This window comes from Emys orbicularis, chromosome 1, assembly GCF_028017835.1.
Source record: "Emys orbicularis isolate rEmyOrb1 chromosome 1, rEmyOrb1.hap1, whole genome shotgun sequence".
Lineage (NCBI taxonomy): Eukaryota > Metazoa > Chordata > Testudines > Emydidae > Emys > Emys orbicularis.
Window position 1 is genome coordinate 313,103,236 of NC_088683.1, and position 17,930 is coordinate 313,121,165.

Sequence of the window (17,930 nt, forward strand, 5' to 3'; positions counted from 1 at the left end):
AGCCCCTCAGCACAAAGGAGATCCTAATTGTGCAGAGCTGGCATCCATGCTCTTATCCCACATACCTCTCTGCTTCCAGGGAGAGGAGCTTGAACGGAGGAAACGAGGTGGACAGAACACCCCTACACCAAGCTAATTATCAGCTGCTCTGACCCTGGAAGACAGACTCCGTCCAGCCGGCGCAGGCCGTAGGGTTTATTTGCGTCCTTACCCGCCTCCTCAGTAATGGGGCCAGCCAGACTCCAGCCCGTTTAGAAGAGAGACGGACACGGAACATGCCCTGGGCTCCATCAGGGTTGGGCTCCCGTCACCCAAGTACCCCGATGGCTTCAGCGCCGCGATCACCCTCCGCCAGCCGGGGAGAAGGGGAAGCCGAGCGCCGCGTTGTGCGTTTTGCGTCAGTCGATCGGAGCAAACCCAGAATAGGGGAGCCGGGAGCTGGCAGGTTGCCGGACAAGCAGCACCCACAGCAGGCAGTGCCCCGCTGCTGCCCCGGCCCAGCCCCGCCTCACTGCGCAGCCGCCGTCAGCACAGACAGGGGCTTCCCCCGCCCTCCTGCGTGTGCGCCCAGGCCGGCCAGCTTGCGCTCCAGGCAGGCTTCCCCGCTCCCGATTGGGTGCCTATTGCCGCGCGGGGGGAGGAGGCGGGGGCGGGGCTCCCGGAAGTGCCGCTGTCACATTGGCCCGGCGTGGGAGGGCGGGGCGCTTTAGTTGCAGGGGTGGTGCTGGTTGCCGCGCGAGCTGCTGTTTTGGTTCCTGCTTCTGAGGGATTCTACAGGGCACAAGCCGCGGTCCCTCCTCCTTCTCCTTCTCTTGTTGCTGCAGACCGGCGCCGCCCCCTGCCGCAGCCGGAGCCCGCCGGCGCTGCCCATGGCCGCTGAGATCCAGCCCAAGGCGCTGACCCGCAAGCCCGTCCTGCTCAGCAAGGTGGAGGGTTCCCAGGATGTAGTGAGCATGGCCGCGATCGTGCCCAAAGAGGACGGGGTCATCAGCGTCTCCGAGGACAGGTACTGCCAGGGGAAGGCGGGCACGCCGCCTCGGCCCCGCCCGCAGCCAGGGCGGCAGTGCCGGGGGTCCCCAGGGAGCGTGTGTGGGTCCGCGGGAATGCTGCGTGTATGTGCACATGCATGAGACAAGCCCGCCGTGGGGCTGGGGTCCCGCAGTGGTCTCCCTGCAGGGGTGCAAGGGGCTGTGTGTGCAAAAGCTGGGATGGGGATTGCTCTGCATGCATCAGACTTGCCCGAGTGGTTAGAAGGGCGATCCGCTGGGTGCTGGGCTGGCCTGTGTCTTGCACAAGGACTCGAGGAGACACGAATGAGTTGCTCGGGCAGAGCATACGCCGAGTAGATTAAATATTGATCAGGCCTATTATGTGTGCACACTGCTCACTCTGCCACAGAGCTCACCGTGTCATGGTAACCCTACTGCATATGTCTGTGATGTGCATGATTCAGATTACACAAAGGTGAGCAAGGATATATTGTGGCTGATGCCTGGTCAAAACCAATAACGTATCTTTAATTAACTTTTATATCGGATACTTCAGAGATTCCGTTTTGTGGTCACACGTGCTAAAATGGTCTGTCCTGAAAATTGAAGTGAGTCATTTTCCATAATATGCCTGTGTTACTGTAGTCAGAAGTGGTGCGCAAGTCAGGGCATGACTTTTCCTTTGTCATAAAATGTAGTGGAGGATTTCACAAATGATACTCCCTTGAAAATTCATATCCGTATATTTACAGAAGCCAAGCTGGTTTTTTTTCAGTCCAACATTGTACTTCAGCAGGCCTTTAAAACAACAGTTGCGTTGTTGTGTGTGTTGATTGGTAACTTCCCAAGAAGGAGCTGCTAATGTTTGTAGCAAAATGTCACTCAAATTACTGTAGTCTCATTCAATTTATCTTATATTGTTGTCGTCTTAAAATGAGCCTTCAGAAAGATATGTCAAACTCAAAGTTGATAACGGTGAGATACAATAGTTGCACTGAATAGCCTTTTGTGTTTTTTAGTCTTATAGCTACAGTTAAGTAAAACTGCTAGATTGGGGAATCAACAAACTTTTAAGCCTTTCAATATGGGCAGTTTATATTACTCTTTAATATGTGTGTGTTTGATATGTAATTTGTCAGACCAGTTTCAACACATGCAGCTTTTGACAAATCTATGTGAGATTTGTTTTGACACTAGACAGAAGATACCAATGTTGTTTGCTGAAACAGCGCTTCTAGTTCTTATCTAACAAAAACATTTCCTGCTAGTTCTTTTAAAAATAACATATCTAAAGGATAAGAAACTAATCCGATATCTGGTATCGTAAAACTGCAAAAGTGTCTGGTATTTTTATAATTTTTAGTAGTCTTACTCCACAATATAAAAGTATGTCTTAAGCCATCCAATGATGCTTCTTTTCTTTTCTTTTCTTTTCTTTTCTTTTCTTTTCTTTTCTTTTCTTTTCTTTTCTTTTCTTTTCTTTTCTTTTCTGAAAGAGTTCAAATTTACTTCATTTAGAGGCATTTCCTCTTGCATCTAGAATGGTTTCATTTTGTTAACTCTTTAGGAGTGCTTTCCTTAAAATAAAAAATTGCCCCATGATCGTAATTGGAACCCATATAATAACCATTCCAAAATGGAGTTTCATCATCACTCAAGCAAAAATCACTTGACTTATCTGCCCCAACAGAATGTTTAAAAAAAAAAAAAAAAACAGGTTCAGGATTTTGCTCTTTTATCAATGTATTTCTATTGAAAAAACCTAAGTTCTACCATAAGTTAGTTTCTGGTTAACTGTTTGATACTTGAACTATGCAAAATCTCATTAAAGTTCATCTATGCCCTGGGCTCCAATAAGCTCTAGTGTCTGGTAAGTGTTTTCTTTTCATAAGCTTTGGAGAGGCAGGTGTACTGTGGAATTGATAGTGACTGAAAATGTGAAATCCACTTATTTCAAGTGATATGGCCAAATTTTGCTATGTGAAACACTGAGTAAAGCATGAGTGTAGTAGGGGTAAGAACTAGATACATTCATAGAGGATAGGTCCATCAATGGCTATTAGCCAGGTTTGGCAGGAATGGTGTCCCTAGCCTATGCTTGCCAGAAGCTGGGAATGAGCGACAGGGGGATGGGATCATTTGATGATTACCTGTTCTGTTCATTCTCTCTGGGGCGCCTGGCACTGGCCACTGTTGGAAGACCGGATACTGGGCTAGATGGACCTTTGGTCTGACCCAGTAGGGCCATTCTTATGTTCTTATGAGTTGGCACATAGTGATGTGCTGGATTGATGCCACTGATGTTCTGCGCTGTAAGAAAATACTTCTCAAACATTCTTTCACTTAATAGAGTGAATGTACCTAGTATCTTTCCCCTTAGAGAAAGAGAGAGTAAGGGGTCCAATTGTTTCTTGCACTACTCTTTACAAGGTACAAAACCCCCTAATTTTTAGGTGCCAGAATAGCAGCATGACACTGTAAGGTAATGTTTCTGTACTCCATGTAGAGATTCTCTGTTAAAAGGAGCCTTGGTCTAAAGGAGCATATAGTAAAGTGGAGATCTGGAGAGTATCACCAAGGAACATGGTATTTTAAAATCTTGTGGTATGATTAATCTGCATGTTGGTAAAACTGGTTAAAAGTGATTCTTTTGCTTCTTACTTGTAGATGTTTGGAGTGCTGTTGGCAGTACAGGGTGGATCTAGGAAAACTAGAAGTGCCTTTGTTAGGTAATCTGGAAACCTTCTGACTCTTCCACTTGATGCTATGACATTCTTTCATTAACTTCACTTAAATCCATTTCTACCTAAAGTAATAAATTATGTAAGTGGATGTTCATTTCTGGATTCATAGCTGAAGTAGTACTTTATTTCAGTAGTCACTACTTCTATTGCAGTTAATGAATTCAAGATCTGTGTTAAGTTTTATTTGGAGGAAACAGCAACTTGGGAGTAAACTTGTAGCCTCCTTGTTAGGGAGACAAGAGCATGGTAGGGGAATGCACCAAGTGACAATGTTTGCTTTCATCATTTCAGTGCTATGCTGCCTCCTAGTTTGATTTCCCATTTAACATTGACTCTCATTCTGTATTGGCTTATGTACTCCAATTATGTAGTTGCTTTTAGAGATGGTTGGAAATTATAAAGCGCTAGTAATGAATGTGGAGAGTTTATGCCCGTTTTCTTTCTTCCGGAAGGAGGTGGTAGTTCTGGCTGAGGTGAGACCTATTAAATGTAGAGGTCTGCAAATCTGCAGATATCTGGTTTATATCTACAGATATCTGTGGACCATGTTTGCGGATCGCAGATTGGATGTGGATAGAAATTTTGTATCTGCGCAGGGCTCTAATTATGTGTATCAGTTGTATGTGAGATACTCTGAAATTTATTAATCAGCTTCAGCTGGAATGACTTGTATCCAACGTTTGGGATTAGGAATTTTTTATGAATGCAAGGGAGTCATCAACTGGCTCTTTATTCCTAACGCCATCAGTGTTTAACAATCAAAGCTAGGCTTTAAGGTGGGTGTCTGTTTTGCATCATCTGGCTCTTCATTTCATAAACTGTCTAGGATAGGGGTCTTGATGTCTCTTTGTATTTTGTTCAATGCCCAGAGTTGTGCCTGGGTTCATTGCTTTGTAAATTTTTAAGGATCATTTTAAACAATAGCTAACAATACCCTCATGGCTGATGCAATATGAGAACCTGAACACAATGTACTTTATTTGTATAACAGCAACATTCTTAAAGTTGACTGTCAAAATAAAGGATGTATTTGTTTATTTTTAAAGTTCTTGAGATTTTTGGTTTTTGTTTGGGTTGATATTTATCATAGCGTGACATATTGAGAAATGGTATATTGCAGGGGTCAGCAACCTCTGGCACGCCGCTCGCCAAGATAAGCACCCTGGCAGGCCGGGCCAGTTTGTTTACCTGCCATGTCAGCAGGTTCGGCCGATCGCGGCTCCCACTGGCCGCGGTTCGCCACTCCAGGCCAATGGGGGTGGCGGGAAGCCACGGCCAGCACATCCCTCGGCCCGCGCTGCTTCCCGCAGCCCCCATTGGCCTTGGACAGTGAAACGCAGCCAGTGGGAGCCGCGATTGGCCGAACCTGCTGACGTGGCAGGTAAACAAACTGGCCCGGCCTGCCAGGGTGCTTATCCTGGTGAGCGGCGTGCCAGAGATTGCCGACCCCTGGTATAATGTATGTGATGTGGATGCACATTGGAACAAATAATTGTCTAACTTTATTTTGACTCTTGTTTTAGAAGAAGTTAGTATACCTGTTTACGCTGGTGAAAGTTAAAGCTTATCTAAGAATGTTTAAATCTGATAAGGTGAAGTTCTGAGAACAAGATTACAAGCTCTGCTAAAAAACTGCTGGAGCTGACAGCCACTTAGGTCCCAGCATATAGAATCCTGTATCATACAGAGCTTAGATTGAAAGTGTGCCAAAGATTTTTACACTTAAGGCTAAATGTTGGAATAGTTAAGGTTCCAAAACTGAATGTCTTGTCATTGGTCTTAAATTTCCAGAGCCCCTTGAATTTAATGATGATACATATTGGCCAAATTCTCAAAGGTGCTACTTCCCATTGACTTTAGAGAAAATCAAGGTGGATAGAATTTAATTTTTTTAAACCAAAAAAAAATCTAATTTTTTTTTAAAATCCTTTAAAAAATAAACCTATTTGAAATTGACAACCAATATTAAGGCCTAAACTTAATATCCATTAAAATAATTTAAAAAATATTAAGCAGTACATGTGGGGTGCCAAGTTTTAAAGAAAGTCAAACCACTGATCCTGGTGTAAGTCACTGGCTAAGCACCTGGAGCTAGAGTTTGTTGAAGTGCTAAAAACCAGCTTTTGATAGCAGTAGCCTTTTCTGCAGGCGTGAGAGAATATTTTCTTTAGTTTATTCAGCTAGTTCATCATTTATTCAAAGTTAAGAAACCAATGTGAGTTGAAAAAGCAGAAAAGTTTGTTCTCTTCCAATTCATGAATAAAAAACAGCTGAGAGGATGAGATCAGTTCTAAAATTCTTGAAGGGCATAATTGTTTCTAATCATCAGTTGAATTTACTAAGCACAGATACTTTGTTGAATAAATCAGTTTTAAATGCAGAAGTTTTGATAAACTTTCTAATAAAAGTATTCTTATGTATCTAGCAGTTTTTTATTTAACTAATAAAACAATTTTAAAATGCTGTTTTTATGCATTTTAACTTAAACTGTTTAGATAGAAATTCAGATAAACACATCACAAGTAAAAACACATCATATGGTAAATAGAAAACTGAATTATGCATTTCTTAACAATACAAATATAATTACTTAAACAAATGTGTGTAGATCTAGTGTACCCCCTGACTAGCAAAAAGAAGCACAATTTAGTGTATAGGCTATAAGTAGTTGCAAATCAGCATGTTTTAATGGTTACCAGCCAAAGAGAATCAACCTTTCTTTACGAAAATAACTAAAAAGTACAAATGCAAAACACAATTAAAATCAGTGTCTTGAAGCAAGGTTTCCTGCTTGCTGCTTTAAATTATTATTAAAATTGGTGATTTAAGTCATTTCAATTTAAATCAGACCACCCTGGAGAAGGTTGTGTGTGCAGGGCACCTCTGAAATTTAGGTCATTAGCATGTCACAAGTTCAAGTCACTGGACAAATATTAAATCTTCAGCATAGCATTGTGAGGGAGGTAGCTATCCTTAGCTAAACATTGGATACAGAGGGAGAAATGGGTTGACTTGCCCGTTTGTCAGTGACTGTAGTTCAGCCTTGTCTATATTGGCAAACTTCTGAAGCTACCAGCAGTGCAGCTCCAACAGTGTTGGGGGTGCTAGTGCAGTCTGGCTGCTTGTGTTTTAATCATGGTGTCCTCTAAACCTGCTCTGAGCAAGGTTGGCTACATCATGGTGGTGGTGGCTGCCATTGGTCAGTCTGCACTACCAGCCGGAGAAGCATGGTAGGTGAGCTACACCAATTTGCCAGTGTGCAGAGCCTTCCTGACTGTGAACTCATATCTCTGGACTGTGCTCTCATCTCAGTGAAAGTCCTGGGCTTTAACTCCCATAGAGCTGATTTTGAAAACTCAGGAGTTAAGGTCAAGCATTATATTTTTCCTGACTCCTCTGCTCCATTCTAATCCAATAGTGTACCCCATAATGGGGGAATCATCAAAGCTCTTCATCTGATTTTCTTTGTCATTTTCTAAAATGCAGTAGTTGTAATATCTTAAAAGGGAATAAAACGTAGACAAGTAATTTTATGCCATAAAGAGTAATAAGTTAGAAGTGAACTATAAAAATAAATGTGTACTGGCCCCCCTACCCTGTTGTGTTGCTGCAGCACCTAAAGGGCCCACCCTCATTGTACTAGGTACTGTACAAACATAACAGATGAAGACCCCGAGAGTTTGCATTCTGAGTTCATATTGGCCTCTCTATTCACTCCACAGCCAGTGAAGTGTAAAAAATTAACTTGTACTGCTCACGCAGTGTTGCAACTTGAGGTTTTCATCAGGCTTTTTCAATTTAGGTCAGCATAGTTTGTCTTAACACATCTGTCCATGGATTGTCTTCTGGGCATGTTAGTCAGCAATTCTGTTAGCGAATTTGTATGGCAAAAGGTTTTGATCTGTAGAAGGAATTTAGATTTCCACACATTACTGGTGTTGCTCAATATGGTTGTAGGGAAAGCACACTTCACCATAATTAACATCAGCATAATTTTTCAGTGTGCTTTTTAGCACGCTTGTGAAATACACTATGAGGTATAGAAATTTGGCCTTTCAATTGTTAAATACTCAGAATAAACTCTGGTTCTTTGTATCTTCTTGGCCATGTCCAGGAAGTCGGGCATATAGTGGCATAGGCTATATCTTAAGAATTTATTTTAAATCACACCTGGGAAGTATTTTAAGGAAGAGGTGAAAATTCAGTGGTCTGAACGCAGCACCCCAAAGAGAGGATGTGGTGGAGTGCAATACTGTGCAGTTTAGTTCCTGAATCCATTGCTGAAGCGGGGGTGGTGTGCACCAGACAGTTAATGTTTACTGTGAACCAATGGTCAAGAGGGAGTGTGCCATCAGTGCAAGACCTGAGTGTGTTGGCAGTGGGTGTTTGAGTGTGGTGTGTCTTCTCTATACAGGCTTTGTATGCATTCCCAATCCAGTTTACTGCAGAAGTAGTAGTTACTTAAACAGTGCCATAGTTGTGGATACTGCTTTATGGGTGAACAAAATGATAGCTCCCTGCTCTGAGGAGCTTACAAAATGGTTAAACTGCAATAAAGAAAGGAAAAATCAAATGCACAACTACAAAACGGGGAATAGCTGGGTTAGGTGTTGATACTACTGAAAAGGTTCTGGGCATTGTTGTGGATCACAAATTGAATGAGAGTCAACAATGTGATGCAGTTGCAAAAAAGGCTAATATTTTGGGATGTATTAACAGGAGCATTGTATGCAAGACACAGGAGGTAATTGTCCTGCTCTAGTTGGCACTGATGAGGCCTGTGTCCAATTCTGGGCACCAAATTTTAAGAAATATATGGACAAATGTATCCTGCAGTGGTATTCTGCGATTCTCCCTCTCCTAGACTGGGCCTTGGGCTACAGTACCCTGTGTATCAACCGTTGTTATCCTGAAGGTCGGATTGAGTTCGGGCATCTGTGATTCTTCCTTTCAGAAGTCAGTAACCAGTGGTATATCATGATAAACCAGCCTTCCTGAAACCAAAGTGTTTGTTTTAGCAGTAGGAACAAAGCATTAGAGAGAAGTAGTATCAAAACAGTCTACATGCATGCCTATTTTACCTAAAGCACTGCCATCCTTTGATGGGGACCAAGGGTCTAGCTCAGGGGTCGGCAATGTTCGGCACACGGCTCGCCAGGGTAAGCACCCTGGCGGGCCGGGCCAGTTTATTTACCTGCTGACGCGGCAGGTTCGGCCGATCGCGGCCCCCACTGGCCGAGGTTCGCCATCCCGGGCCAATGGGGGCGGCGAGAAGCTGCGCGGGCGAGTGATGTGCTGGCCGCGGCTTCTCGCTGCCCCCATTGGCCCGGGACGGTGAACTGCAGCCAGTGGGGGCCGCAATCGGCCGAACCTGCCGCGTCAGCAGGTAAATAAACTGGCCCGGCCTGCCAGGGTGCTTACCCTGGCGAGCCGCGTGCCGAACGTTGCCAACCCCTAGTCTAGCTTCTCCAGGCACCCCAACGGGGTCCTGTGTCTGTCTGGTTCCCCCAGACATTTACTGCCCTTCTCCCTTTTTAATTCTGCCAGTGTTCCTTTGTTCTTCCTAGTTGAGTGGAGAGGAGGCAAAATCATAACCGCTTATAGGTCTTGAGCCATTCTTTTCCTTCCTGACTGTTTTTCCAGACAGCTACTTATTGAGCAAAACCAGTATATTCATACAGGAAACACCCTAATAGCCAGACCAACACACAGAATTAACAAATTACCAAGCAACTCCAAATCCCTGTTACCTTCCTTTGAATGATGAAATTAATACTGGGCTGTCATATAAACAAGAGTGGGGTGTGGTGGTAGTGCTGATATACTTCATTTGCCTCATGTTGGCACATCATTTTGATACGATAGTGGACAATAGTCTGATTATGATCTTTTAGGCTTAGAAAGCAAACAAGCCTGTGAAATGTGAAAATAATTTGCCTTTTACCTGTTAGCAATTTCAGTTGAAGACCCACCAACTCACGTGGGGTCACTTGTATGCTGTTTTGTTTTGTTTTGTTTTTTAATCATTTGTAGATACTGGCTTCCAAAATTAAATTGAAGCTTTAGACAGTTTGAGTGCAACTTCCCTGTCAAGTTTTTTGTGCACACTAAAATGATTGAAACCTAATATCCCTAATCAGAAGAGTTGTTTGTTAGTGAAATATATCTGTAGACATTTAAAATAAAAAAGCAAATTCTATTTAAAGGGACACTATCAATGTGAAATCTAGTCAACTGTAAAAAAAAAAAAAAAAAAAAAAAAATTACTATTAGCTTTAGGCAGTTCACCTGCCAATGTCTTTGATTTTTTTTGTAATTATTTTCCTCTTTAAAAGGGTGTATTTTTTGTTGTTGGTTTTGTCTCCCTCCCCCCCTTGCTGTTTTTGGAGGGTGAAGGGAAAGGGGGGAACTCACACAAACAAAAGAGGAAACAGACTGACTGCACAGAGTAAATGCTGTAAAAGGCATAAAAAGTAAGCAAATTAGGGGAAAAAGGATGTCTAGGGATCAACACATAATAACATTTATTTTGTGTGGGGTCCCCATGATGTTGGTGAAGATATGTGCTACAGATGATCAAGAATCTTTCTTTAAATGTCATCCTTTCTAGGAGGTACTGCACTGGTGTGAGGGGCTCATGAAGAAAAACAAATATCACAGATCTGTCAGATTTATTGTACCCCTAACCTGTAGTAGAACTACCTCATAATCAGAGTTAAGAATGACATTTTCCATTGCAATGAAAAGGATACCTTACATCAATGGTGGGCAACCTGCGGGCCACACGCAGCCTGTCAGGGTAATCTGCTGGCGGGCTGCCAGACAGTTAGTTTACATTTGCATGGCTGCCCGCAGCTCCCATTGGCTGGGAACGGCGAACCATAGCCACTGGGAGCTGCGGGCACCCGTGCAAATGTAAACAAACTGTCTGGCGACCTGCCAGCAGATTACCCTGACGGGCAGCATGTAGCCCGTAGGCCACTGGTTGCCCACCACTGCCTTACATCCTATTTTTGCCTATCAAAAATGGGCACTATGCTGAAAACTAGTCTGTCAGAACATCTAAAATTGAACTTTGGAAGTGTTTATTGGGCCTATTTACATCTCCCATTGTGCTCAAATATTCTATATGTTTCTGTAGCCACCAAGGAGACTACTAGTCTTGCTGATACAAGATCGCTCTCCTTAAAGAGCAAGAATTTGTCCAGTATAACTGCAGGTTTTCGTGGTTCCCTTGTGTTAGAAATTGGGAGTGATATTTCTTTTGCTGAGGCAGCTTTTACTGCCCTTATTAGCTAAGAATCAATATTCCTCACTCTTGCTAGATGATTCTTACAAGTTGGAGAAAGAGGGGGAAGCTCTTTGCTTAAGCAATCAACTCTGATTGGAAGGAAAAAAGGCCACTGTAATTGCAGCAGAATGGTTCTATAAGGGGAAACATTTACACAACCTAGGGACTCTAATGTACAGTCCTTGAGTACAGGGAAGTGAATCTGACTTCAGATACAGAAAATCCTGTTTCTCTGTCTCATTTACTAGAACTCTCAGTAAATTAACGGGAAATAACTGATTCATCTATCCTGCTCTAAGATGATGCTCCCAGCCTGTCAATATCTTACTGGATTTCTGCAGGGATTTTTAGCTCCGTCTTGTCTGACTATTTAACGTAATCCATCAGCTTCACATTGATTCAGTTTGATTTCATCAGTCCTCAGATTATTTTAGGCAAAAAGTGGAAGCAATTAAAGACTGGGTTAGTTTCTCACGTTGGGATTCTGTGGCAGCTTGATATGTTAATCCTTTTTTAAAATGGTCAAGTACATTGAGTCAGATCAGTCAATCAGTTAGGGTGAGCCCCCTCTCTCAGCTCCTTCATGTATATTACCTGCAGAGATTGTGCTCCAAGCTGCACAGATACAAATACTCCTTCACATTGTTCAACAGGAAATAATATCCATAGGAGCCAGATGGGAAGGGGAAACATTGCGGAGTATTAACTTGAATATGTATGTAGCTTTTTAAATTAGTATCCATTTTCCAGAACACCTGGTTTGCGCCCCCCCTCCCCCAATGCTTTCCTTCCTCTTGAGATGAGTTCCTCATTTGAGCGTTCTGTGGTCACTTGACATTTTGGGTGAGCATCTAGTCCCCCAGTGGGCAGGAAATCTCTTGATAGCTTTCACCATATTTCACCTGTAAACTCGGGTGCTGAGTAAAGAAGTTAAAACTACAAAAGCAGACTATTTTTCCCAAACTAACTTAATCCTTATTATTCCCCTGCTGTCACCCAGAATGTTTGCTGCTTCTCTTTGTAAAGGCTTGGAAGGGTTCTAGTCATCTTCAAACAAAACCCCAAACATCTTTGTGTGATTTTAAGCAGTGGGAGGAAGAATCTGGGAATGAGTGGCATAGTGGGTAGCAAAATAGAGGCTTCTTATCAAACAATTCAGATTGCTTATTCTGCTTGGACCACACCTCTGTGTTGCTATTTTGCTTTGCTTCAAAGCTGAAATTACTCTTGACATAATTTTAAAAAGGACACACAATCATTCTTCCTCTTTCCTGACTTAAAAGGTATGAGGTTTGAAGAGCTTCAAGTTGGTGTTCAGTTCTTAACTATAAAAAGAAGAAAAAATATTGCATGAGTTTTATGTACTGAGTGATCTAGGGGAAACAACAAAATTAACATTTTGACAAAGACCTCTGTGATAAATGAAGGGGGAGGGGGAAACTCCCTTTTATGGACCCAGCCAGCCAGTTAGCTATAAAAACCCTCTTAATAGCTGTGCTCTACTTGCTTTACCTGTAAAGGGTTAAAAGTCTCCCTGCTAGGCATGGTTAAAAGGAAGTGAGTGGGTACCTGGCCAAAAGAGACAATGTGAAGGCTAGAATTTCTTAAAATTGAAACAAGACTCCCCTTTTGTCTATCTGTTTTTGTTCTCCTGGAGAGAGGGAACAGGGCAGCACCTATGCTATAAGAAGCTAGGGGCCAGGTATGAAAAATCATCGGTATCATACCTAGAAACTACTCATTTGAAACCCCAGATATGTAAGATCAGGAAATGTCTAGGAAGACCCAATTAGGTTTATCTCTTTTACGGCTTGTGGACTCCTCTGTGCTAATCCCAGATGCTTTTGTTTTGTTTGTAACCCTTAAGCTGGACCTCAAGAAAGTTATTTTTGGTGCTTAATTCTTGTAGTTGCTTTTTTTTTTTTTTTTTTTTTTAATCTAGTAATAGCCTGAATTTCCAGATGTATTTTCTTTCCTTTTTTAAAAAAAAATAAAATAAAATTTACTTTTTTTTTTTTTTTTTTTTTTTTTTTTAAGAACAGGATTGGATTTTTGTGTCCTAAGAGGTTTGTGCACATGTTGTTTAATTAGCTGGTGGCAACAGCTGATTTCCTTTGTTTTTCTTTTTCAGCTTTTCCCTGGAGGGGGGGGGGTGAAAGGGCTTGAGGGTACCCCACAGGAAGGAATTCCCAAGTGTGCCTTCCTGGGTTCTCAAAGGGGATTTGCACTTCGGTGGTGGCGGCATCTCTACCCATCCAAGGTCAGAGAAAAGCTGTAACCTTGGGAGTTTAATACAAACCTGGAGTGGCCAGTATTAATTTTTAGAATCCTTGCAGGCTCCCACCTTCTGCACTCGAAGTGCCAGAGTGGGGAATTAGCTCTGACATCCGCTCTTGAAAATGTGAATGAGTCAGATAATATAAATAATGTGTCAAGTTACTTGGATTCATACATAGTGAATCATAGAATATCAGGGTTGGAAGGGACCTCAAGAGGTCATTTAGTCCATCCCCCTGCTCAAATCAGGACCAATCCCTAGACAGATTTTTGCCCCAAATCCCTAAATGGCCCCCTCAAGGATTGAACTCACAACCCTGGGTTTAGCAGGCCAATGCTCAAACCAGAGTTAAACATCTTCAATTCTTTAGAGTGTTAATGTGTGATATAAGTGTAAAGATTTCCTGATTGCTTGCATGACGTTGTATTGAAAAGAGAAATTTTGCAGCAAGTAAGGCCTTGGCTACACTTGCAAGTTACAGCGCTGTAAAGCCTCCCCCAGTGCTGTAACTCACTCCCCGTCCACACTGGCAAGGCATTTGCAGCGCTGTATCTCCGTGGTTGCAGCGCTGCATGTACTCCACCTCTCCGAGAGGAATAGCGAGTATTGCGCTGCCGCTGCAGCACTGCGGCGCCAGTGTGGCTGACCAATGCGCTGTGAATGGCCTCCAGAATTATTCGGCAGTATCCCACAATGCCTGTTCTAGCCACTCTGGTCATCAGTTCAAACTCTACTGCCCTGGCCTCAGGTAACCAACCATGTGACCCCCCTTTACATTCCCCGGGAATTTTAAAAATCCCCTTCCTGTTTGCTCAGCCCGGCGTGGCGTGGAGTGCTATCAGCGAATCTTTCCAGGTGACCATGCCTCCACGCGCCAAGCGAGCCCCAGCATGGAGCAATGGCGAGTTGCTGGACCTCATCAGTGTTTGGGGGGAGGAAGCTGTTCAGTCCCAGCTGCGCTCCAGCCGTAGGAATTACGATACCTTCGGGAAGGTATCAAAGGACATGATGGAAAGGGGCCATGACCGGAACGCCCTGCAGTGCAGGATTAAAGTGAAGGAGCTGCAGAGTGCCTACCGCAAAGCCCGCGACGCAAATGGCCGCTCGGGTGCTCCCCCCGCGACCTGCCGATTCTACAAAGAGCTGGATGCGATACTTGGGGTTAACCCCACCTCCACTCCGAGCACCACCATGGACACTTCAGAGCCGGGGGGGGGGAGGAGGAGGAGGAAAACGGGAGTGATGGTGGTGGGCCGGATGGAGACACCCCGGAATCCCTGGAGCCATGCAGCCAGGAGCTCTTCTCGAGCCAGGAGGAAGGTAGCCAGTCGCAGCGGCTGGTACTTGGTGGAGAACAAACAGAAGAGCAGGTTCCCGGTAAGCGGTTTTTTTTTTCGGGAAGGAATTTTTTCGGTGCGGGCTCTTTGGGAGAGGAGGGTTAGGCATGTATGCCTAGATGCGGAATAGTGCATTGATGTGGTTTATCACATCGCGGTAATCGGCCTCGGTAATCTCCTCGAATGCACACGTTCTGGATGAGACAATGTGCTTGCGCAGGTTTATTGGGAGAGCCACCGTGGTCCTTGTCCCAGCCAGGCTAACGTGTCCGCGCCACTGTGCCGCGAGGGGCGGGGGGACCATTGCTGCACACAGGCAAGCTGCATATGGACCAGTGTGGAAGCCGCATTGCAGTAGAAGACCCTCCCTTGCTTCCCAGGTCACCCTCAGCAGCGAGATATCGTCCATGACCAACTCCTGTGGAAAATGTTGGGACAGTGTTCAGTGTAGGTGCCCCCTGAAGCTGTTGGCTCTCCCCAAGGCACAGAAACCCAGAGGACAGTGCAGCCCTGAAACAATCAGTCCCCCTTACTCACCATTTTGAGGCTCCCGTGGGATATGTGTGCTCTGTTTCGGCGGGAAAATTATGCTGTTGTGTAGACCCTGTGTGTTTTCTACTTCTTAAGTGCGGGGGGAATCATTACTCTGTCTGGTATAAACAATGCTGCCTCTGTTAAATGTTGCATTTTGCCTATACAGCTGCATCAACCTTGAGACCTCAGCCGTCCCTCTTATCGCCTGCTCAGAGACTGCAAAGACTCAGGAAGAGACCGTGAAAAAGCAAAGAAGACATGCTGCAAGAAGTGATGTGGCAATCTATTAAAGAGAATGAGAAAGCGCAGAACTGGAGGGAGAGAGAAAGCAGGATCCGCCAGGAAAACGCAGCGCACCAGCGGCAAAGCAGTGATAGGCTCATAAGCATCCTGGAGCGCCAAGCAGACGCTATCCAGGAGCTGGTAGCCATGCAGAAAGAGGAGCAGTTCCGCAAACTCCACCCCCCCCCCAGCCCTTGTCCCAAAACTCTTTCCGTTGTGCCCCACTGTCACCTCCAACCCACTTTCCCCAACTTCTGTGTTCTTCACGCCACCCGCTGCCTCCAACACCAGTATCTTCATCACCCAGCCCTGAAAACCATGACCCTTACCCTCTGCACTCAACCCCCATCACCATGCAGTATAGCTGTCCTGAAGTGCAGCACTCACTGCACAGCACACCAGACAGGACATACGTGAATCTGTGATTGTACCGTTCCCCACTCCACCCCCTTGTTTCTTTTCAATAAATGGATTTTTTGGCTTTGAAAACATTCTTTATTATTGCATAAAGTAAAAGACTCCTTAGCCCAGGAAATAAACAGGCACTGCTTGTCTGCTTAGCAAACACTGATTCCTAAAGATTGGAACTACTGCACTTCACTCCCGTGCAGGGCACCAGATATCACTGCTGGTTTTCAGCCTCAAATTGCTCCCTCAAGGCATCCCTAATCCTTGCAGCCCCGCGCTGGGCCCCTGTAATAGCCCTGCTCTCTGGCTGTGCAAATTCAGCCTCCAGGTGTTGAACCTCGGAGGTCCATGCCTGAGTGAAGCTTTCACCCTTCCCTTCACAAGTATTATGGAGGGCACAGCACACAGATATAACCGCGGGGATGCTGTTTTCGGCCAAGTCCAGCTTCCCATACAGAGATCGCCAGCGGGCCTTTAAACAGCCAAAGGCACACTCCACAGTCATTCGGCACCGGCTCAGCCTGTAGTTGAACCGTTCCTTGCTGTTGTCAAGGCTCCCTGTGTAGGGTTTCATGAGCCACGGCATTAACGGGTAAGCGGGATCTCCAAGGATCACAATGGGCATTTCAACTTCCCCTACCGTGATCTTCCGCTCTGGGGAAAAAAGTCCCGGCCTGCATCTTCCTGAACAGCCAAGTGTTCCGAAAGATGCATGCGTCATGCACCTTTCCGGGCCAGCCTGTGTTAATGTCAATGAAATGCCCACGGTGATCCACAAGCGCCTGGAGAACCATAGAGAAATACCCCTTCCGATTAACGTACTCGGATCCTAGGTGGGGTGGTGCCAGAATAGGAATGTGCGTCCCATCTATCGCCCCTCCACAGTTAGGGAACCCCATTTGTGCAAAGCCATCCACTATTTCCTGCACGTTACCCAGAGTCACGGTTCTTCTGAGTAGGATGCGATTAATGGCCTTGCAAACTTGCATCAACACGATTCCAACGGTCGACTTTCCCACTCCAAACTGGTTTGCGACCGACCGGTAGCTGTCTGGAGTTGCCAGCTTCCAGATTGCAATAGCCACCCGCTTCTCCACTGGCAGGGCAGCTCTCAATCTCGTGTCCTTGCGCCGCAGGGTGCGGGCAAGCGCCTCACACAATCCCATGAAAGTGGCTTTTCTCATCCGAAAGCTCTGCAGCCACTGCTCGTCATCCCAGACTTCCATGACGATGTGATCCCACCACTCGGTGCTTGTTTCCCGAGCCCAAAAGCGGCGTTCCACGGTGCTGAGCATGTCCGTGAATGCCACAAGCAATTTCGTGTCGTACGCGTTACGCGGCTCGATAGCATTGTCAGACTCCTCACCCTCACTCTCACTGTCACTTTGGATCTTAAGGAATAGTTCGACAGCCAAACGTGACGTGCTGGCGAGACTCGTCAGCATACGCCTCAGCAGTTCGGACTCCATTTCCCACAGACAGATCGCGCTGCACAGAAACCGTTGAAAGATGGCGCCAAAGGTGGACGGAAACAAAGGGATTTGTGGGATGCGAAGCGATGCATCACGGGGCATTGAGACAGGACCCAGAATCCCCCGCACCCACGCCCCCTTCCCACAACCCATGGTGCCAGAATGGGAAGAGGTGCTCTGTGGGATAGCTGCCCATAATGCACCGCTCCCAATAGCGCTGCAATTGCCGCAAATGTGGCCACGACAGTGCGCTGGGCAGCTGTCAGTGTGGACAGACTGCAGCGCTTTCCCTACTAAGCTGCACGAAGTCAGGTTTAACTCACAGCGCTGTACATCTGCAAGTGTAGCCAACGCCTAAGATAGAGACTAATGATTTTAGGTAAAAGGTATTGTATTAGAGAACAACCAGTAAAAGAATCCATCGGCTCCTGGCTGGTGAAAGCCAGCTAAGTACCATGCCCATTACTAATGCAAACAGTTAGTGCCTCCTTCAGAGAAACAAATTTCTTTAAAAAATGCTAAAGTCCTTTCAGTCCTGAAAAAAACAGTTGACCCTGAAGCCCTTTCCAACTTCTATCCTACCTGCAACATACCA

General features: G+C 45.1%; 1 protein-coding gene across 2 annotated transcripts in view; it reads left to right on the plus strand.

Moving 5' to 3' along the window:
• The first annotated feature begins 764 nt into the window (after positions 1–764).
• Positions 765–17,930, plus strand: part of WDFY2 (WD repeat and FYVE domain containing 2) — a 163,334-nt gene continuing 146,168 nt past the window's right edge. For both annotated transcript variants that reach the window (XM_065402849.1, XM_065402843.1), the window contains exon 1: positions 765–1,006. In XM_065402849.1, coding sequence (XP_065258921.1) covers positions 870–1,006 — 137 coding nt within the window. In that variant the 5' untranslated portion in view covers positions 765–869. The remainder of the gene's footprint in view (positions 1,007–17,930) is intronic.